Raw genomic sequence first — 23,201 nt, 5'->3', positions numbered from 1 at the left:
ATGAGGCAGGCAATAGTGTCACTTACCTTTCTAGTTGCAGGTCCTTTTACGACACTAAGCAGATGAGGTCTCCTCCAACTCCTCCCCCTTCGGTCACATGACCTCTTCTTCATTTCCTCCTAAGGTGAAAGGCTGGCCGGATGGCTACGGAGGTGGCCGAGGAGATGGCTGTGGTGAGCGGCGCTGGCACAAGGAGCAGTCCAGCCCGCAGCCCAGCCCGCAGCCCAGCCCAGCCCAGCCCGCAGCCTTTGACTCAGTCTCACTCTCTGGCAGAAATAAATGCGGCCGTCTCCGCGGAGTCGTCCGCGGAGCTTATGGCAGGAGCCGGACCAGCTTCGCAGTGACATGCGGCCCGGCGGTCCGCAGCCCACCGGGCAAATGCCCGGTGTGCCCTATGGCCAGTCCAGGCCTGATTCCCACACAATAAATTTGTCATGCACAGTATACAGCTTAGTGCATATAGCTGATTGCAGAACTTCTGAGGTCCCACAACATCAAATAAAGCTTGGTTTAGTTTAAAAGAAAATGTTCATAGAGGTCTGAGTCCTTAGGACAGCATTATTGTGTTCACAGAATATGTACTATGCAGGTTTATGCAAGCGCTATCCATTTCCCCCAACTTGCATTTGTCAGTGCCCACATACACATCAATCATGTTTTAAGGGCTTCAGTGGATCCTATACAGATGCACAGACCTAGAGTATCTCACAAAAATTAGTACACCCATCACACATTTGTAAATATTTTATTGTATATTTTCATGTGACAATACTGAAGAAATTACACTTTGCTACAATGTAAAGTAGTAAGTGTACATCTTATATAACAGTGTAAATTTGCTGTTTTCTCAAAAAAAACTCAACACACAGCCATTAATGTCTAAACCACTGGCAACAAAAGTGAGTACACCCCTAAGTGAAAATGTCCAAATAGGGCCCAAAGTGTCAATATATTTTGTGTGGCCACCATTATTTTCCAGCACTGCCTTAACCCTCTTGGGCATGGAGTTCACCAGAGCTTCACAGGTTGCCACTGGAGTCCTCTTCCACTCCTCCATGATGATATCATGGATCTGGTGGATGTTAGAGACCTTGCGCTCCTCCACCTTCCGTTTGAGGATGCCCCACAGATGCTCAGTAGGGTTTAGGTCTCCAGTGGTCATATTGGAGGTGTGTTTGGGGTCGTTACATTGGAATACTGCTCTGCTTCAGTATGTCACAGTACATGTACATTACATGTTGGCATTCATGGTTTCCTCAATGAACTGTAGCTCCCCATTGCCAACAGCACTCATGTAGCCCAGACCATGACACTCCCACCACCATGCTTGACCGTAGGCAAGACACACTTGTCTTTCTACTCCTCACCTGGTTGCCACCACACATGCTTGACACCATCTGAACCAAATAAGTTTATCTTGGTCTCATTAGACCACAGAACATGGTTCCAGTAATCCATGTCCTTAGTCTGCTTGTCTTCGGCAAACTGCTTGCGGCTTTCTTTTGCATCACCTTTAGAATAGGCTTCCTTCTGGGATGACAGCCATGCAGACCAATTTGATGCAGTGTGCTGCGTATGGTCTGACCACTAACAGGCTGACCCTCCACCCCTTCAACCTCTGCAGCAATGCTGGCAGCACTGACACATCTATTTCCCAAAGACAACCTATAGATACACTCAGCACGTGCACTCAATTTCTTTGGTCGACCATGGGGGGGCCTGTTCTGAGTGGAACCTGTCATGTTAAACCATTGTAGGGTCTTGGCCACTGTGCTGTATCTCAGTTTCAGGGTCTTGGCAATCTTCTTATAGCCTAGGCCATCTTTATGTAGAGCAACAATTATTTTTTTCAGATCCTAAAAGAGTTCTTTACCCTGAGGTGCCATGTTGAACTTCCAGTGACCAGTATGAGATAGCGAGAGTGATAACACCAAATTTAACACACCTGCTCCCCATTCACATCTGAGACTTTGTAACACTAATGAGTCACATGACACCGGGGGAGGGAAAATGTCTATTTGGGCCCAATTTGGACATTTTAACTTAGGGGTGTACTCACTTTTGTTGCTAGCGGTTTATACATGAATAGCTGTGTGTTGAGTTATTTTCAGGGGACAGAAAATTTACACTGTTATACAAGCTGTACCCTCAATACTTTACATTGTAGCAAAGTGTAACTTCTTTAGTGTTGTCACATGAAAAGATATAATAAAATATTTACAGAAATGTGAGGGGTGTACTCACTTTTGTGAGATACTGTATGTTAAAAGGAGTTTGATGTTACCAGTCCTCTAGAGTTCATGGAAGATTATCTCTTCTAATCCTAATATGACAAGCAAATCCACAGTATATATTGGAACTATAAATTAGCAGGAATTGCCAATTCATGGTAATGTAATCTTCATATATATTTAATATAAAGTTCCAGCTAGCATCCCGCTGCGGAAATTCCAGGATCAGCATGTATTAAATCCATCCCAGTTTATTTTTGAAGTCGTGAGCTAAGATATCAAATTTATTATGTTTGGCAAGCATTATATAATACTAGTTGTCAGCAGCTGATTAAAGCAAATAAGTATCTATGGGGAAAGTTTTTTGCCCAAAATTTGACGAACCTAATGCAGAAATAAATGATGTAGCTTGTCCATTCTTAGTGCCTACCATTTTGATGTAAGATATGCTGAAATCACTTGCACTTATGAATTAGCTGCTCAAAAAATGCAATGTAACACACAATACATGGCATATTTAGTTACCATGCCATTCATTTTAGATAGTAGCACACTGTACATCTCCAATGTACCACACTGAATGTACATTTCAGCACATTTCAGAGAAAATGTAATCTTAGATGTCACCAAAAGAAATTAAAACTGGAAAATGTATCTTCACCTTCCAGTGCCAGCTATGATATTTTAGGCTTCACAATGACCAACAAATAGGAAGGGTGAACCTACCCAGCAGGGACACAGACAGCACTGACATTTTACCCTTCTCTATCAAAAAACATAAAAATAATAGGCTAGAATGAAATTTTAACTTAACAGCACAAAGATGTATCAAAAATAAACTATGCAATATATAAAACAAGCGCTAATCAATATCAGGAATATATACTCTATATAATATTGTACATACACCTGAACCCAGCACTCATGTATGTCTGTAAACTGTTAAGATTAAATCCTATGAGATGTTCTCTCTCCTCTAATATTAGCAGCTGTTATATATAAAAAAAAAACAATATTGCATTATGTGATTGACCTTATATATCAAGCACTAACAGCGCTTTACTGTACGATCAGAACAATATATCCTCCTATTGTCCCCAAAATACAGTCCAATTCTACTTATTGAAACCACTCTAATCACAGTAATTATCAACAAGCAATCAGAGTCCAAATTCAAAATAGAAAATGAGTAATATTTAAATAACGTCCAGCATATGTAACAAAGAGTACTTCCAGTACGAGTACATGGAAGGTACATGAAGGACAGATGGTATCTTCCCATGATGAGATGCTACAGATGAGAGCAGAGCCTGTCCTACACCTTCACCATTTGCACCGCTGTGTGGACCCACATGAATGGCTGCTTACCAGAGCTCCTCTGTTATAAGACCTGTCTATTAGATCCCACTGCATGGACACCTCATATCCTCTTGCCTCCTCCGCTTTTATCATGCTGTCCTCATTGCGGCTAAGCGTGTAAAAAATGCAAGGGGTCTGATATCGTGTTATACCCTTTATTACAAGCAAACCCTCTCCCCCCTTACAAAATTTGATTAGAGTGGTTTCAATAAGTAGAATTGGACTGTATTTTGGGGACAATAGGAGGATATATTGTTCTGATCATACAGTAAAGCGCTGTTAGTGCTTGATATATAAGGTCAATCACATAATGCAATATATAAAACAAGCTATTAACATTTGACAATTTATCTCAGAACGTACAGATGTCAGACAGAACGTAGAGAAACTCGGAAAGCTCAACTGGGCAATTTTCATATACTTTGTAGAAGGTTAATTTATGTGTTCAATTCATGCTCCCTCCTCTGGTGTCTTTATATTCCACTACAGCTGAACTGCTGCACAGTACCAGAAGTTCACTGTTCACAAAATTATAATGTCTTGTGAATCAACATTGTGAAAAGCATAGGGTTAGTGTGGATCAACCACTATAAGTAGCTTCTTTCCCTCTTAATACGACACCTTTCCCCCTCTTCAATCTGTAGTGGTTAAAAATGATAAACATGTGAAACTGTCATCTACGTTCAGCTATGGACTTTGCATGCACAGGCAGGCACAGCAACAGCTGCCTGTTAGTGCTGGGTATCTCAGAAAGAAGAAAGAGAGTCACAGAAGAAGACATGCAAGGAAATCTGTCTACTTCACTGTATGTAAAGTGTGTGGACTAGATTGCATACCTAAAAGCATACCACAACTTATTTGGAACCTGTAATAAAGGGGGGTGAGGTAAAGAGCAGGTGGTAAAGAGTAGTTATTGGAAGCAAGCATTGTTAATGTTTCTCTTTTTTTCTGATGGTTCAGCATTATGTTAGATTAAAGATGCCATATTAGGAGGCTTGCATCTGCAGAGCATTTTAGCCAGACCTGTCTGCTTCTCTGTATTAATATTTTAGAAATGTAATATTCATATTTATATATTAATATTGAGTTACCATACAATTCTACAATAATAAAATAATTCAAACGAAAGTTGATCATTAGTTAAACATCTTATAAATAACCAAGATGTACATGATTCTGCCTTTTCTGCAGTGGTAGGGGAATGAGGTTTCAATTAACAACTTTTTTTCACAGTTTGTTGAAAAAATACTAACTATATAATGATAAATACAAATAATGTACAATTAGCGATATATAAAGCCAATTTTTTTTTTTTTTATAGATAGATAGAATTTTAGATAGAATAAGAAAAGGTTAAAACCACTATCATTTTTTTCTTGCAATCGCTGTTTTTTTTTTGGTTTGGTTTGTTTTTATGGAAATTTCCTATTTTTGTTTGATGCTGCAAAGAAAGTTAATAAAGCGGATTGGGGCCAATTTGAAACCTGAATAACTGCCTAGATTTTTTCTGGGCCATTTGTAATAACATGAGATTACAAAATGGCATTGGTATCAATTACATATTATAAGTCATAACAATATGGAAAGAAAGAGTTATCCTTAAAAGCGATTGTAAGGGAATTTTTTATTTTTTTTGTTAAATAAAAATAACAAACATCTCTATACTTACCTGCTCTGGTCATGCACTCTCTTCTCATGTCTCCTGCCAGCGCTCCTCCTCTCTGTCCAGTGCGGCCTCCCATGGGGGCACTTATGCGTGCTTGCTCCTAAACCCTGCTGCTGCGTCCATTGACACAGACAGCGGGGCTCGCCCCACCTTCCTTCACTGATTTTGATTGACATCAATGAGAGCCAATGGCTCCTAGTGCCCCAGAAAAGCCAGTGAGACCAGAGGTTGAGGGGAAAGAAAAGCTGCAGAAGTGCACAGTGCTGGATTGAATGAGGGCTCAGGTAAGTATAGTGGGTGGGGGGTGAAGGACAGCATTTGATGCCTAAACATTTTTACCTTAATGCGAATGCATTAAGGTAAAAAATGTTTAGGCTTTAGAACCACTTTAATATCAAAAACATTGGTTTAGTAGAGCTTCATACAAAGGTTTCTATGCACTATCCTTTATACAGTGGTGTGAAAAAGTGTTTGCCCCCTTCCTCATTTCCTTTTCCTTTGCATGTTTGTCACACTTAAGTGTTTCGGAACATCAAACCAATTTAAACAATAGTCAAGGACAACACAAGTAAACACAAAATGCAATTTGTAAATGAAGGTGTTTATTATTAAAGGTGAAAAAAAATCCAAACCATCATGGCCCTGTGTGAAAAAGTGATTGCCCCCTAAACCTAATAACTGGTTGGGCCACCCTTAGCAGCAACAACTGCAACCAAGCGTTTGCGATAACGTGCAATGAGGCTTTTACAGCGTCCTGGAAGAATTTTGGCCCACTCATCTTTGCAGAATTGTCCTAATTCAGTTACATTAGAGGGTTTTCGAGCATGAACGGCCTTTTTAAGGTCATACCACAACATCTCAATAGGATTCAGGTCAGGACTTTGGCTAGGCCACTCCAAAGTCTTCATTTTGTTTTTCTTCAGCCATTCAGTGGTGGACTTGCTGGTGTGTTTAGGATCATTGTCCTGCTGCAGAACCCAAGTTCGTTTCAGCTTGAGTACACGAACAGATGGTCGGACATTCTCCTTCAGGATCTCTTGGTAGACAGCATAATTCATAGTTCCTTTTATCACGGCAAGTCTTCCAGGTCCTGAAGCAGCAAAACAGCCCCAGACCATCACACTACCACCACCATATTTTACTGTTGGTATAATGTTCTTTTTATGAAATGCAGTGTTCCTTCTACGCCAGATATACTTGGACACACACCTTCCAAAGAGTTCCACTTTTGTCTCATCGGTCCACAAAATGTTGTCCCAAAAGTCTTGGGGATCATCAAGATGTGTTGTGGAGAAATTGAGATGAGCTTTGATGTTCTTTTTGCTCAGCAGTGGTTTTCTCCTTGGAACTCTGCCATGCAGGCCATTTTTGCCCAGTCTTTTCCTGATGGTGGAGGCATGAACGCTGACCTTAACTGAGGCAAGTGAGGCCTGCAGTTCCTTGGACGTTGTTGTGGGGTCTTTTGTGACCTCTTGGATGAGTCGTCGCTGCGCTCTTGGGGTAATTTTGGGCGGCCGGCCACTCCTGGGAAGGTTCACCACTGTTCCATGTCTTCGCCATTTGTGGATAATGGCTCTCACTGTGGTTCGCTGGATTCCCAAAGCTTTGGAAATGGCTTTATAACCCTTTCCAGACTGATAGATCTCAATTACTTTCTTTCTCAATTGTTCCTGAATTTCTTTGGGTCTCGGCATGATGTGTAGCTTTTAAAGATCTTCTGGTGGACCTTACTGTGTCAAGCAGCTCCTATTTAAGTGATGCCTTGATTGTGAACAGGTGTGGCAATAATCAGGCCTGGCTAGAGAAATTGAACTCAGGTGTGGACAACCACAGTTATAGTATGTTTTAACAAGGGGGGCAATCACTTTTTCACACAGGGCCATGATGGTTTGGATTTTTTTTCACCTTTAATAATAAACACCTTCATTTACAAATTGCATTTTGTGTTTACTTGTGTTGTCCTTGACTATTGTTTAAATTGGTTTGATGTTCCGAAACACTTAAGTGTGACAAACATGCAAAGGAAAAGGAAATGAGGAAGGGGGCAAACACTTTTTCACACCACTGTACATAGATGTAATCAACTCAGACTTCAATGGATACCATACCTTAAGTTACAAACTTTACTTTTTATCTAATAGTGTACTTGACAACCTGGTTAATTACAATATTTCACTTACTTTTGACTCATTAGCAAAAGCAAATAACCAGAATGAGTAATGATGTGACCTTCTTTGGTCAGCACAACAAAAAAAAAAAATTTTTTGCAATTTTTTTAGCAAAAGAACGGAAAATTGCTTAAACTTTTCCCTGACCGGTTATCTCACTTGATCTCCTGGCTGCCATAGAGGTTTGATATGCTTCAGTTTGCTTTCAGCCAGTGGGTGCTGAGCCTGCTTATTTGACAGCTTTGTTTAGAATTTTCTCTCCTTCTCTGCCAGTCATCAGAAGAATATCTGGGAAGTCTAAAGACTCAGTCACCTGTCTCCCACATATTAAAAACGGACTCACAGATTTGAAGCGCGTAATACAGTTTGTATCTTTTTATAGACTTTGACTCAGTGGTCTACCATTAGAGGATACAACTTAATATCAGTGGTGACACAACAAGGACATTGCTAAATGCTAGTGATGTTACAATAGCTTGCTGGTAAATTTCAGAGATACTTTAGCATGATGTTGCTAAATGCTTACCATAAGTACCCCTGCTTAAAAAAGCAAAAACATGAAAACAAAACTGCCACCTCTGAAACGAGTACATCGGACTAAAACCGTATTTGCTGGAGGCAAAGGGGTCTGTTTGTGTAGCACTGAATGTGACTTACACCAAACATTCTCTGGCAAATAATCTTCCAGGTTCACATATTTTTATGACAATGATTAACCACTTGCTTACAGGGCACTTAAACACCTTCCTGCCCAGACCAATTTTCAGCTTTCGGTGCTCTCACAATTTGAATGACAATTACTCAGTCATGCAACACTGTACCCAAATGAATTTTTTGTCCTTTTTTTCCCACAAATAGAGCTTTCTTTTGGTGGTATTTGATCACCTCTGGGGTTTTTATTTTTTGCGCTATAAATGAAAAAAGACCGAAAATTTTGAAAAAAAACGCATATTTCTTTGTTTCTGTGACAGAATTATGCAAATTATTAATTTTTCTTCATAAATTTTGGTCACAATTTATACTGCTACATGTCTTTGGTAAAAATAACCCAAATTAGTGGATATTATTTGGTCTTTGTGAAAGTTAGAGAGTCTACAAGCTGTGGTGCGAATCGCACAAAATTGATCACATCTGATGTACTGGTGGCCTATCTCGCTTCTTGTGACCCGAACAAGCCAGGAAAGTACAAATACCCCCCAAATGACCCCTTTTTGGAAAGTAGACATTCCAAGGTATTTAGTAAGAGGTATAGTGAGCTTTTTGATGTTGTCATTTTTTTCCCACAATTCTTTGCAAAATTAAGATTTTTCATTTTTTTTTTTTCTCCACAAAATTGTCATTGTAATAGGTTATTTCTCTCACGTGGCATGTGTATACCACAAATGACACCCCCCAAAAAATTCTGCTACTCCTCCTGAGTATTACAATACCACATGTGTGGGACTTTTTCACAGCCTGGCCACATAGAGAGGCCCAACATGCAGGGAGCGCCATCATGTGTTCTAGGAACATAAGTTACACATCTAACTTGTTGACTATTTATTACACTTTTGAAGCACCAGGACAATGACACGTGACACTGATGACAGATGGCACTGATACGTGGCAATGATGACAGGTGGCACTGATGACAGATGGCACTAATATGTGGCACTGATGACAGATGGCACTAATATGTGGCACTGATGACGCGTGGCACTTATACGTGGCACTGATGACACGTGGCACTAATACGTGGCACTGATGACACGTGGCACTGAAACGTGGCACCGATGACAGATGGCACTAATACGTGGCACTAATATGTGCCACCGATGACAGATGGCACTAATACATGGCACCGATGACGCGTGACACTGATGACAGATGGCACTGATAAGTGGCATTGATGACACGTGACACTGACAACAGATGGCACGTGACACTGACAGGTGGCACTGATGACAAATGGCACTGATACGTGGCACTGATGACAGATGGCACTATGTGGCACTGATGACACGTGGCACTGACGGCAGGTGGCACTGACGGCAGGTGGCACTGGGGGCAGGTGGCACTGGGGGCAGGTGGCACTGGGGGCAGGTGGCACTGACGGCAGGTGGCACTGGGGTGGATGGCACTGGGGGCAGGTAGCACTGGGGTGGATGGCACTGGGGGCAGGTAGCACTGGGGTGGATGGCACTGGGGGCAGGTAGCACTGGGGTGGATGGCACTGGGGGCAGGTAGCACTGGGGTGGATGGCACTAGGGGCAGGTAGCACTGGGGTGGATGGCACTGGGGGCAGGTAGCACTGGGGTGGATGGCACTGGGGGCAGGTAGCACTGGGGTGGATGGCACTGGGGCAGATGGCACTGCTGGGGGCGGATGGCACTGCTGGGGGCGGATGGCACTGCTGGGGGCGGATGGCACTTTTTATTTCATTTTTTTTATTTATTTTTTTCCCACAATCAGAACGGCTGCCGCTGCAGCCGTTCATCTCTCCCCTCTCGCACTGTCTGTGCGAGGAAGGAGAGCGGCGCTGCGAGATGATCTCATATGTTTACATATGAGATCATCTCCCATTGGACACGCCGATCACGCTGTAAACGGCCGCTGTGATTGGCCGTTTACAGCGATCTGTGTTTGCCTGTCCCCGGGGGACACGGCGAACACAGAACTTCCGCGATGCGCGCCCGCGGCGGCGCGCATTGCGGAAGTAAACATCAGGCCGTCCAGGGACGACCGCCCGAACGAACGCGCCTGCTCTACGGCCGTCATTCGGCTATAGGGCGGGCGCGAGGAGGTTAATTCTCTACCAGTGAATATTTGATGCTTTATAAATAAATTCAAAGGTGTTGGTTTAGCATGGTCGCATCACAAGTGACTTTATTGTACGGCACATTGATCTGGATACTAACAGCAGAAACACATTATTTTCTCCAATTAGTGAAAGCTGCTTATGCAATCTTTTATTGGTGCCACTGGTGACGAACAATATTTAAACATGTCTCATAAAGAACACTCCTTTTTAGTGCTCATGCACACAGACATTTTAAAAACTGGCTGCAAAGCTAGCTCCGATGCCTGGAAAAATCGGCGTTAAAAACACGATTTTTACCGCGTTTTGCATTGGCGTTTTTGCGTGTTTTTTAGCGTTAGAGTTAAGTAGCGTTTTTTAAAAATACACATCTCTTGGCTATAGCACTCCCAAATTTCCCACAATGCCACAGAAAACAAAGAAAATATGTTACGCGTTTATGCGCGTTTTTGAAAGTTTTTCCACGATTCGCGTTTTTACAGCTCTAGCTTCGCACCACGGAACGCACTGGTCCTGGGTTTTTTTTACAGCTTAGAAACGCCTATGTCATTTGCAGCTCAGAAATGCCTAGGTGGGCATGAAGCCATAGACTAACATGGACAGGCGTTTTTAAGCTGCAAAAAACGCTCAAAAAAGCGGCTGTAAAAACATCCGTGTGCATGAGGCCTTAAAATGAAACACTAAAATAAAGTTGCAAATACAAAGATAAAAACACAAATCAAAATAAGTACAGCTATTTACAGGTTTTGCATATAAATGAAGACACACCTGCATACAAAATTTGTATGACCATTTGTAATAGCTTTTAACACAAATGTGTGAGTCCTTTCTAAATACTGCTACTTGCAAATCTCTGATTTGTAAGTTAATATAACATTGTGGTAATAAAAATAGAAGTGAAATATCTACACCCAGGTGAAGCTATGCAGATATTAGCTGCCGACACTATGCCTAGATACTAAAAACAACAGATATAGGTATATAACAGGACCTAAGAGAGAAGACAAGGGGTTCCATGCTGTGACCTTGTGGGTGCAGAGCTCCTGAGCGAACATCGGGGTGCCGGTCCCTCCAGCTGATACAGCTATTTCTTAGGACTTTAGAAGCTGAGTAAATAAGAATGGCATTGGCATTCTATACAGCTGTGCAATCAAGAACAGTAGGATTAAAGACGCTCTGAGAAGGGGACACAGGAGTTGGAGATACCAGCAGAGCACACTAAAGGGACCAGGAGTGATTGTCTTATTTACAAGCCCGTTTGATCTCCCTAAAAAGAGATCTTGTCAGCTGGTAAGCCTCACTGAATCTGGTGGTGGAGGAATCTCTCTCTCTGGGTGCACCTGCTACATATCTGAAGGGTGTTTTATTGAGTCACTTCAATGGACTGAAATACATCTCCGTGCCCTTTTCCCTCATCTTTGGACTGTTTATGTTTTTATTAATTTTGAATAAATTTTTTGTACTATTTTGTGGTTATCTCAATTTTTTCTTTTACAAACAGGATATATTATGTCATATTAATTCTTGGCACTTTATAAGTTTTAGCGCAGCTTTTCCTTTAGATTTTTTTATAGGTATATAACAAGTGCAGCACTCACAAACCCAAAACTAAAATTCTAAAATTAAATAGTAATGAAAAATAATCCTATGAGTTACCAAGATTTTACCCCAATGTCTCCCTTCCAGGTACTAAACAGGTCCAACCCTGCTTAGCTTCCAAGAGCAGGCACATTCAGAGTGCTGTGGCCATAGGCCTCACCCCTAATGTCAATTGTTTAACAGCAATATGTGTAATTAAAATGCTTTACATAAAGCACAATATTGTGGTAATATACAAAAACATAAATTAACAAAGGGTATAAATCCAAGAATTCATATAGAGCCTTATACAACAGAAAATACACTTGGACATAATAAAGAGTCCTACAAGCTGTAATGAGAAAATAGGATGAGCTCCTCAGGCCGTTACAATCAAACCCTTGTAAGGTCTCCCAGGTGTCATTGGTCAACCACGAGGTTTATCAAATAATGTGACCCTCTATATAAAAGTGGTCACAAGTGAATAATGGAATTCTCCCAAGGAAAGGGTGCTCTCTCCAACCTCCACTCATCCACAGAAACACCAGAAATTTTGCTGTCAGTTGTCACCATATACATCCACAATGTGCAGGGAACCGCTGGACCACTTGGAATTAGCTCAGCAGGAATGATTCACATATAATAAAAGAGACACTCCACATAGCATAAAACTACCTATAAAAATAATTTATTAAGACTAAGCACTTGCAAATGTCCAGAAGTAACACAGAATATCACATGGTACAGTAACATGAAATTCCAGCATCAAAGATAGCCACCGTTCCTTTGCACATGCTCAATAGCATGTATCCGGGTCCACCGTACAGGTTTCGTCATAAATGTGCCCTTGATGATGTCATTTTGGTAAATGTTTTATTAAACTTAAAAACTATGATTGAAAGTTCTGAAATTTCTGAAAATGCGTGTTGCCTAATTGTTATACTGAACCACTAGTTTCAATTCCATGGTGTCATTGAACCAAAACAGGTGTACAGATCAGTGAGGTTAGAGAAAAGTTCTTATCTGCAAGCTTGATCTATGTCAGATGGTCAATATGACAGCCAGGCAACTAGCATTTTCAAAAGGAGAGGTCAACAGTGAACTTCTTTTATGAAAGATTTTTTTTAACATCCTTTACCAAGGGTGGTCAGATCTTGTCTGTACTTTTAAAAGTACTGTAAAGTTGATGGGCAGCCTTAGGCGCCTGTCTCATTAGATGTTTCCTTTAACATTGGCTAATGTTCTTCTAAAGTGCAATTCCACTTTTGTCTAGAAAAAAAACAGCCTCCTCTGGGTGATAAAATGAACATTGCAGATATTTTAACTCAATTTGTAGCAGATTTCTATTTTTTTCTGCTCTGAAGAAATAGCTATTTGTTTCAACTTTGTAGACTGATTCTGAATGTGAGGGTCTGATTCATTATAATCACCTTGTGCACACTCTGTGTTTTGTTGAGAAGCTCTGCAGGGACTGCATCCCTTAATAAATATTTAACCCTTAAGAAGTACTTCACCAAAACTGAAATTCCTATTGCAAGAGATGCTCAAGGTTTGACTTATACACTATATTATCAAAAGTATTGTGATGCCTGCCTTTACACAGACATGAACTTTAATGGAATCCCAGTCTTAGTCCATAGGGTTCAATATTGAGTTGGCCCACCATTTGCTGCTATAACAGCTTCAACTCTTCTAGAAAGGCTGTCCACAAGGTTTAGGAATTTGTCTATGGGAATGTTTGACCATTCTTCCAGAAGTACAGACTCCACTCTAATTCATCCCAATGGTGTTCTATCGGGTTGAGGTCAGGACTCTGTGCAGCCCAGTCAAGTTCCTCCACCCTAAACTCGCTCATCCATGTCTTTATGGACGTTGCTTTGTGCACTGGTGTGCAGTCATGTTGAAACAGGAAGGGGCCAAGCCCAAATTGTTCCCACAAAGTTGGGAGCATGAAATTGTCCACAATGTCTTGGTATGCTGACGCCTTAACAGTTCCCTTCACTGGAACTAAGGAGCCAACCCGAATCTTTGAAGAAAAAAAAACCCACGCCATAATCCCCCCTCCACCAAATAATTTGGAAACAGCAACAAAATACCAATTCTGGAAGTGTTCTGTTCACCACCTTTGTAAAGAATACCTAAAGATTGCCATATTGCACTGGATTTTAGTGAAAATTACAGTACTGCGAGTTAACCATTTGCCGATAGGCTCATATCGATACATGCCGGCAGGCACGTACGCATGCTGCACACCAGGTGACCTGCTGCACGTGGCCGGTGGGTGAGATCAGCACCGGCCACCTGCAATCGCGGGCACGAGAGAACCCCTTGATCACCCCTAGTATTAACCCCTTCCCTGCCAGTGACATTTGCATAGTAATCAGTGCATTGTTATAGCACTGACCGCTGTATAATTCTCAATGGTCCCAAAAAACTGTCAAAAGTGTCCGATCTGTCCGCCACAATGTCGCAGTCCCAATAAAAATCACTGATCGCCACCATTACTAGAAAAAAAAAAAAAAATAGAAATGCCATAAATCTATTCCCTATTTTGTTGATGCTATAACTTTGCACAAAACAATCATTATATGCTTATTGGAATTTTTTTTTTTTACCACAAATATGTAGAAGAATACATATCGGCTTAAACTGAGAAGACATTAACTCAAAAAATAAAAACCACAGAGGTGATCAAATACAACCAAAAGAAAGCTCTATTTGTGGGGGGAAAAAAAGGACATCAATTGTATTTGGGTACAACATCGCACGACCGTGCAATTGTCAGTTAAAACGACGCAGTGCTGTATCACAAAAAAGTGGCCCACTCATTAAGAAAATGGCCCAGAAAATTACAATATGGCTGCTGTAACAATCATATAGACTATATTTTTTATATGCAATTTTTTTCCACAAAAATGCAGTTATTTTTTAGAGATATTTAGTGATTTTCACTTGTTCACAAACTGTTATTTTTTTTTCCAGCTGTTAAAAAGGCTCCTGGCCCTGGAAAACCAGCCACAAAACAGGCAGCCAAGGAAGCTCCAAAAGAAGTGCCTAAAGGTAAGCATCCTTAGGGCAATAACTTTTGCAAAGTTGTAAGTGATGATTTAGAGCTTTCAAACTAGAAACAAACTGGAAAGTGGTAGAGACCAAAATAAAACTGAATGTAGATGTGATTTTTACACGTTTACCTGTCTTATGTCTAATGTCTACTAAAGCCGGCATGGAAATGTAACTGTTAATATGGTTGTGATGATTTATCTATTTCTAATGGTAAACTGTGCAACACAGTACTATGTATTATGTTGCTTTTATTGTAGTTTATATTTGTATTTTAAATGTCTATTGTTTGGAAATGTATACAGTGGCTCTTGTGAGTCTGCCCTGTTGATATATGTTGAAGTAATAGTATTAGTATGTGGTCAACCATATGTGCAGGTGTTGAAATGTTCAGTGTTCAGTTTGTTTTGGTATATCAGCTTGATGCTTAGCTGAAATTGTGCTATCTTTTAGCTAATAAAATATAGAAAAATTTGCTTAGTTTTATAGAATGGTAGTTTACTCATAATAAGCTAGATAAAATTCCCATGACACAGCCAACATAATAAAAGGGTCTCCTATTTTGTAGTAAACTTAGACCTCTGATTTAGACCCTTCTATGAGGATATAAAAGCAATCTCTACTCAGTGGACTACAAGCCTCTGCTCCTGGATCTAGTCCACAGGGAACATCTAACTTCTGATAAAGATCTTCTAAACAAAGTACAATTATACAGAAAGACTACCGGTATATGGTAGAAATCTAATAAGAGCATGCCACAATATAAACTTCCAGGCTTTAAAATATTAAAGTAAATTGATGATTTTGATTTAAAAAAATATTATTTCCAAACATAAGCAAAACATTTTTGTTTTAAAAAGAATACTGACTGCCGATCATGAAATTCCAATGTCAAAGATCAAGTTTTAGTTAGACTTAGGTAATAGTGGCAGGATATTTTATGAGTCTGCTGATTTTTCTTTTATCAAGGAATATTTTTAAATGAGTACTTACACTTTTACAGAAACTGTACCTTTTGATGGGCTGGGGTAGGCTGTTCAAGAAAAGGCCTGAGGTGCAAAATCCAGTAGTCACTCAAATAGTATTTGTTAAAAACATACTGTTTTTGAGATTTATAGAAAGTTGGACAAAAGTTTTGATATTATAAAATTTTACATTTTATATTGCATCCATGATAAAATAGACAGATCATTCAAACTACAACATTAATTAAATAGTGACAGTACCTTCCAGTATCTCCCAGATCATCCACAATAAAAGCAAATTCACACAGATAGAGATAGGTGAAACTTCTTACTCTCCTAAACTTCTTACCCAGGGCATTATTAATATGCTGCAGTATTCCAACCTTCTTTGTAGTGTCATGATTGAGCTCAGCTCAGCAGTACAGAATATTGCCCAGCCTGGTTGATTGCACTTGAGTTAAGGAAGAAGAGAGTGCATCTATGGAAGTTTCAGAGAACCCAAAATCCTTGAATGATTTAAATATGACCCTCAGCACCCTAGGGCAGTGCAGAATCTGACTTATCTGTATTTTATGATGGTGAAAATTATGGGGGTACAAAAATTCCTTTCATTTAAAAACTGAAAGACTTATGAAAAAAAAATGTAATAAAAAGTTGAAGAAAAGGGTTACAGAAAAAAATATATTCCCTGATGACATAATGATAAAACATTTATGGAAGTTGGTGCATGGGAACTGTATTCAGTATCAGCCAGATTCTTGTTCACAATGTTCCCATTTTGTTGTTAAAATTAAACAGACTTTTGAATATTATTATACTTGGGCCAAAAGCAGTACATTGGGCCTGAGCTGAATAGCAATCTTAGGGGTTATATTCCTGATTCTGTTACTAAAAAAAAAAAAAAACCTGCTTCAACTATGTTTCTGATCTGGAAGCTCAAATTGGAATTGAGATTCTGTATTTTACAGATATATTCACAAGAAAATTTGAAAAAAACTATTTGGTGGCCCAAACTGGTCATCGGGCTCAAATGGTCTTTGGCCACTTTTGTAGAGTTCTACTTCTGTGCACCCTTTTCATAAATGTCATCTATTAAAACAGTTTGACCTTGGCACATTAATAATACACAAGAAGTGCATAGCAAAGCATGCATTGTTACTGTGTCTATTGTATGTCCTCTGTGTTATTTTAAACATGTTTAAAATGTTAGTCTTGAACCCAACACTGTTGAACTAGCCTATCGTCTTTTCTGTCCTACTCTCTCACATTACAGCAGGAATTTAGCTCACAATTAATTAAAAATCATTAATGCCTATTAATAACAACATGCTGCAAGTCATACTTAATCGTCCTAAATACAGTATGGCACCAAAAGGCTTTTTTTAATAAAACAGTGCAAAAAACTGCAATCCTGTTTTAAGTGATAAATACCAATCAGATTTCAGTTTTCAAAAAGCTGGAGTAGAAGTAGAAATAGCTAGGATTATTGAACTCTGCACATTGCTCTTTGTTTTATTAAATAAGCTCCTATAATACATAACTACAATATTCACACAGTTTGTGTGTGTACCTGGCTGTACTACAATATAGTAACATAACTTTATATACAGTAAAACTTTATATTACTTGTTGTATTGCCTTTCATGTGTTGGTTTGTAAAAGTCTTATCACATGTGCCTGTAGTATATTTCTAGATGTGCATGGCTGCATGTAATGTTTTGAATGTCATCCGTGAAGTCCGAGAAGACCCCAAAGCTTTTCCATTTGGGTGGTGAGTTTGAAGAACCATTTTGGAGTCGGGTCTGAGTAGTATCTGCTGTCAGCATGGAGGACAGTGAAAAAAAAGTTGAAAGGTTCATCACACCTGAGTTTCTTGAAGTTCGGGTTTTTGAAGTCAAGTAATTTCCAGTTATACAACCTGATCCTTCACCTTCTATAGAACTAACAGGGTATAAAATACAGGAAATTCCATTTGGTTTGGTTGTCAATTCATCATGTCAATTTTCATTCTTTAATTTACAGAAGTCGTTGATGGAGAACTGCCACCAGATGGTAAGTTTCCCAGCACCAAATTAATAACAACAGCTAAATAAACTAAAAACGTAGTTACAGATCATAATAAGAAGCTAAAAAAGTATAACACTATCCAGTGACGCCAAAAATATCCTGCAAAAGAATCCTGCAATACAACTAAAGAAGTCCAGGACAATCAAATATTTCCTTGAATACTCATTTGTAGAAGAAAATATGAGATGTCAGCAAAATGCTTGTCACATCAGCTTAAGAAGTCATACACCCTTGCAGAACCTTCATCTTTTTGAATGTGACTACTGGAGAGGTCTTCATCCTGCTATAATGCTCTGTTAAGAGAAGTTTGCCATGGACCACAACTATCAACCACAAAAATGTTTTTGGTTCAAATAAGTCTATACATTGATAATAACTAAACTGATCTGGTAATTGATAAAACTATCAGTGCTCATCTCACTGTTGTAATGAACCTGAAAGGTAATGTGAATTTTGCTCTCAAGTTCGCTGATATGACAAGTCAGCTCATGTACTTCAGTCATCTATGGATGGATACAGATTATTGATACATTGAAAGAATATTAAACACTGTATCACAGTAATTATTGATACATGTAATTTTGGTAAGAAATGCAGTATACCTGTAAGTATGTTGATGATATAATTATGGGAAAAACTATATTTATTTTGTAACATGAAGTACTGACAAGGCAGTATATACAGTAAAGTTTACTTAAGCACTAAATTTACTTATTAATCATGCCCATTAATTCATATTTAACTTCAGAGTGAAAGAAGAGGCTATTGCTATTAAGACTAGGGAATACATAAAGGTGTTTATTGATCTCTGTGTCCCCACAGGGGGAAGTTTGGCATATTTCCTGTCTTGAAGATATAGCATAAAGTGAGAAGAGATTTCCCCAAAGATAGAGGAAGTCCCACCTTTGACAACCTTCACTGGACCAGGTGTCCTAATTGGGGGAATTCCCCTATACTCCTGGCCTGGCAATAACTCTAAAATTTTAGTTTTCCTTTTACATTCTGTGACAATAGTGAACACTGCAGGTTAGAAAGTTACAGCAAATCTTTCCAGCATGTTGTCAGCAATACTGTCGAGGAGTTCCACTAAACATGGAAAATCTGTTTTTTTCAGGGGAAGCAGCAGCTTCTGCTTGCAGCTATTTGACAAAATGCATTGCTCATCTTTGGGTCATGTCAAAATAGCAAGCTGGCTGGCAGCTTCAACTCTCTCAGCTTGTTTTCTCTTCACACAGTTTCAATATAAATCCCTAATGCTGTGCACAAAAGACAAATAACACCTCGTGGGGTTGATTTACCAAAATTGGAGAGTGCAAAAACTGGTGTAGCTCTGCATAGAAACCAATCAGCTGCATCTTTTTGCCAAAGTTGAATTGAACAAGCTGAAGTTGGAAGCTGATTGGCTGTCATGCACAGCTGCACCAGATTTTGCACTCTTCAGTTTTAGTAAATCAACACCCACATATTAGATAGAGCTTGAGATTTGCACTAATAAATCCTTTGGACTAAGGTACAAAAAAAAACACTACAAACATATAAAATTCAAAGGCTAAAAATATTTGTCATCCTAAATCTGTTTTTCTTGCTGAAGAAAAATTTTGTTCAGACAGCGATGTGATTTACATACTTCCCTTGACAGAGGATTTAATTGATGATTTGAATCATTGCAGTTGATTTTCTAATGAAACAGAATGTGGCTGATTTACTAAAACTGGAGAGTGCAAAATCTTCTGCTGCGCCTATGAGCTAATCAGCATCTAACTTCAGCTTGTTCAATTAAGCTTTGACAATATAGCCTGGAAGCTGATTGGTTTATTTTCAGAGCGTCACCAGATTTTGCACTTTCCAGTTTTAGTAAATCAACTCCAAAGGCTGTTCATTTAGCAAAGTCAATATTCACTTTGCAAGGAATTTTTCACCTTAAAGCAGTGTTCCACCCGAAAGTTGGACTTCCACTCATTTGTCTCCTCCCCCCTCCGGTGCCACAATTGGCATCTTTCTGGGAGGGAGGGAGACAGGTATTCTTGACAGGTATCCTGTTCCCACTTCTCAGAGCCACAGCCTATGATATTAACATCACGGCGTGGCTCTGTCCTCCTCCCTCCTCCTCTCCCTGTCGCCAGGCAAGTAGGAGAGATGAACGGAGCCTCGAGCATGCGCAGTAGGGTTCCCGGCATGAAGCGGTAAGGCTACACTGCCGGGTTCCCTTACCCACAATGGCAGTGGCAGCACTTGACAGCTGATGGAAACATCAGTTGCGGTGCCAACATTGCTGGACTCCAGGACAGGTAAGTGTCCTATTATTAAAAGCCAGCAGCTGCAGTGTAGCTGCTGGCTTTTAATTTTTGCAGTGGTGGGCGGACCTCCGCTTTAAGTGCCCCTGAAGTAAAATAAAACACATATATACTTCAGCTGTCCATTCAAATTTATTTCCTTCTGTTTCATTTGAATTCAGAGTATGGATTCATATAATTACCTTAAGGCTTCTTTCACACTATGGCGTTCCAGATTCTGCCCGTAATTCCGAATCGCTGTAAATCGCTGGACGCCTTTGCGATTCCTTTTACTTTGAATGGCACCCAAATCACGGCATGATTTTGTTCCGATTGTCACCTGAAACAGTAAAATTAAGCAAACAGAATCGCGGGACACCTGCCACCGAAAATAAGTTCTGCAATGTCTTTTGGGCAACAGGCATCCCTTGATTCTGTTTATGAGATTTTACAGTGATTCGTCAGATGACAATCGCAGCAAAATAGCACCGCCATTTGGGTGTCAGTCAAAGTACTGGGGATCGCAAGGGCATCCCACTATTTGCAGCGATCCAGAATGACATAGTGTGAAGGAGCCTAAAATAGTTCCCGAGATGCACATCTACCTTCATTTTCTGTATATCTGTGACTGCAATGTTTTCTGCTCTCTCAATATCTTACTATAGTCACCCATTCAGATGCACTAAGAGCAGAGGCTACAAGTGTACAAAATGACTCATGTTAGTTTTAGAATTATTAAAATCCTTGTTTTATACAACTGCTGTCCAGTATACAGTGCCTCATTAATTATCAGTACTTAAAGTGGAGGGCCACCCTGAAAAAAAAAAACATTAAAAATAAAAAAAAATAAAAAATAAAAAAAAATTTTTTTTTTACTTACCAGAAATGCCTGTTGCTAGGCACATAATCCTAATCTGCCTCTTCCTCCTCCGCTGAGATCTTCTTTCTTCTCTCCTCGTCGCGTTGTCTTCTGGGTAATGGGTTGCGCTGTGTTCTGGGAACTGTGTGTCCCAGAACACAGCGCGTCCCATTCACAAAGCGCTGCGCGACTCGCGCATGCGCAGTAGGAAACGGGCAGTGAATATGGATGGATTTTAAGGGGAACCCCCTACGCCAAAAAAAACGGTGTGGGGGTCCTCCCAAAATCCATACCAGACCCTTATCTGAGCATGCAGCCCAGCAGGTCAGGAAAGGGGGTGGGGACGAGCGAGCGCCCCCCCCCTCCTGAACCGTACCAGGCCATATGCCCTCAACATGGGGGTGTGTGCTTTGGGGCAGGGGCACCCCACCCTACATGAATGAGTATGGGATAAATTGCACCCCTACCCATTCACCTGGGGTAAAAAAAAGTGTGATCCGACTTCAATGATATTCAAAGGGCTGAAGTAGGATCAAAGTCAGACCAAAGTAGTGCAGGGAGCATTTTCAAAGTCGGACCGACTTGTTTCGGACCAGTTAAGACGGCTCTCATAGGGAATCATTGATTTTCACACATCATGCGACATGAGCTCCCAGTGTTTATCGCACCAGAGTGAACCTGGCCTTAGAGCTGTCAACGCACCTACAGTAAATACATGAATCTGGGGAAATGATCACTTTGTGACACTGCCCCAGCAAGGTCAGATAGACCTCTAAACATGCACTTTAGCAGTACAGTGCACAACACATTAGTCTCGTTCTTTATGCAAGCTGTCTGAATGGAGATGTTCTGACAGGTAAAAGTCAAAAAGTAAAAACACACCCCACACTTTTAAAACTATTGACATAAATTAAGATTTAATTAAGACTCCGGTGGGAATATACGCACAGGGGCATGCATGTCATGCTCTATATGCAAAAAAATATTAGAAAAATTGCATTTTCAGCACATGCACTAAGTTCAGTAAAAATTCCCTTGCAAAGAAAAAAATCACTTTGGAAAATGAGCACGCTCAACTGCTTTAATAAATCAACACCTTTGCATGTTGAGCAAACATGAGAAAGTGAGCTGACACAAGAAGCTGTAAAGCTGTGTCACGATATAGAGGCACATTTGCCTGACTGTGCAGTGTGATCAAATTAAGTGAATCACACTACTAGCTTATAAAATATATATATATATTTGTAGTATTTGAACTGTGCAATTAACAGTTTTTTTGAAATTCCACTTTTAAACCTGCTTTTAAAATATTAATAATAACCGTAATTCCAAAAATTTACAAAGATATGTGCCAAAAGCTAGAAGCCTCTACAAGTGTGGCCCTGTTCTAATGAGAGAACCAAGACTGGGACTTTTATTGAAATTACATATTTCATACTTCTATCATTCATTCCACTGAATTTAACCATCATTGTTGCTATTTGATTTCTAGACACCAAACCAGAAGATCGCGCTCCTGAACTAACTGGCCTGTTTCTTCAAAAACCAGACAATGTAACTGTGGAAGCTGGTATGTATGATGAAAGGAATTTAAATGAGCTGCATGTTAAAGTATATCTAAACACTAACTGGGTGTTTTAGTTTGCTAAGCAATATGTTTTATTAACAAACTGCCATTTTGTAAAAATAAAAAAATATATAGTTTTCACCAATTTCTTCATGCTTTCAATGTTGTTGATCTTATCCAGCCTCTTTAAGCCACTTCATGTCTACATGCATCCAGAATCCGCTGTATATCATTGCCCTGGATGGGCTTCCTGATAGAGACAAATGTTGGAACTTGCCTGCGCAATGTGTTTTGGCACGACCATTTGTGGCCTCCAATGGAAGCCCATATACAGGTTAACAATGCTGGAGCACAATTGAAATGCAATTGGAGGGGGGGGGATGAGGGGAAGGAGGAAGTGATTGTTTGTTTGATTGTTTCTATTTTTGGGTTGGTGAAACTCTGGTGTATAGATACTGATGTGACCCCATTGTTTGCTATGGCAATCCCACCATATATATATCATCGTAAAAAATTGTAATATGTATTATATCTCCTGTTACAATCGTTCAATAAAAAATTCCAGACTTTGTCAAGCACATCTTTGTCCAACCAGCAGAGTTGTTCACATA

At 39.9% G+C, this 23,201-nt stretch overlaps 1 protein-coding gene across 1 annotated transcript in view; it reads left to right on the top strand.

Annotated features, from left to right (window-relative positions):
• MYBPC2 (myosin binding protein C2) overlaps nucleotides 1-23,201 on the top strand; it is a 161,249-nt gene that overhangs the window by 41,814 nt on the left and 96,234 nt on the right. Inside the window, exons 2-4 of the mRNA XM_077457557.1 lie at nucleotides 14,782-14,859; nucleotides 17,847-17,876; nucleotides 22,516-22,593. Of these exons, the coding sequence (XP_077313683.1) occupies nucleotides 14,782-14,859; nucleotides 17,847-17,876; nucleotides 22,516-22,593 (186 nt within the window). The remainder of the gene's footprint in view (nucleotides 1-14,781; nucleotides 14,860-17,846; nucleotides 17,877-22,515; nucleotides 22,594-23,201) is intronic.

This window comes from Lithobates pipiens, unplaced genomic scaffold (assembly GCF_037356315.1).
Source record: "Lithobates pipiens isolate NorthernLeopardFrog02 unplaced genomic scaffold, aLitPip1_a1.2 Scaffold_27, whole genome shotgun sequence".
Taxonomy (NCBI): domain Eukaryota; kingdom Metazoa; phylum Chordata; class Amphibia; order Anura; family Ranidae; genus Lithobates; species Lithobates pipiens.
This window is presented reverse-complemented; position numbering and strand designations above follow the sequence as displayed.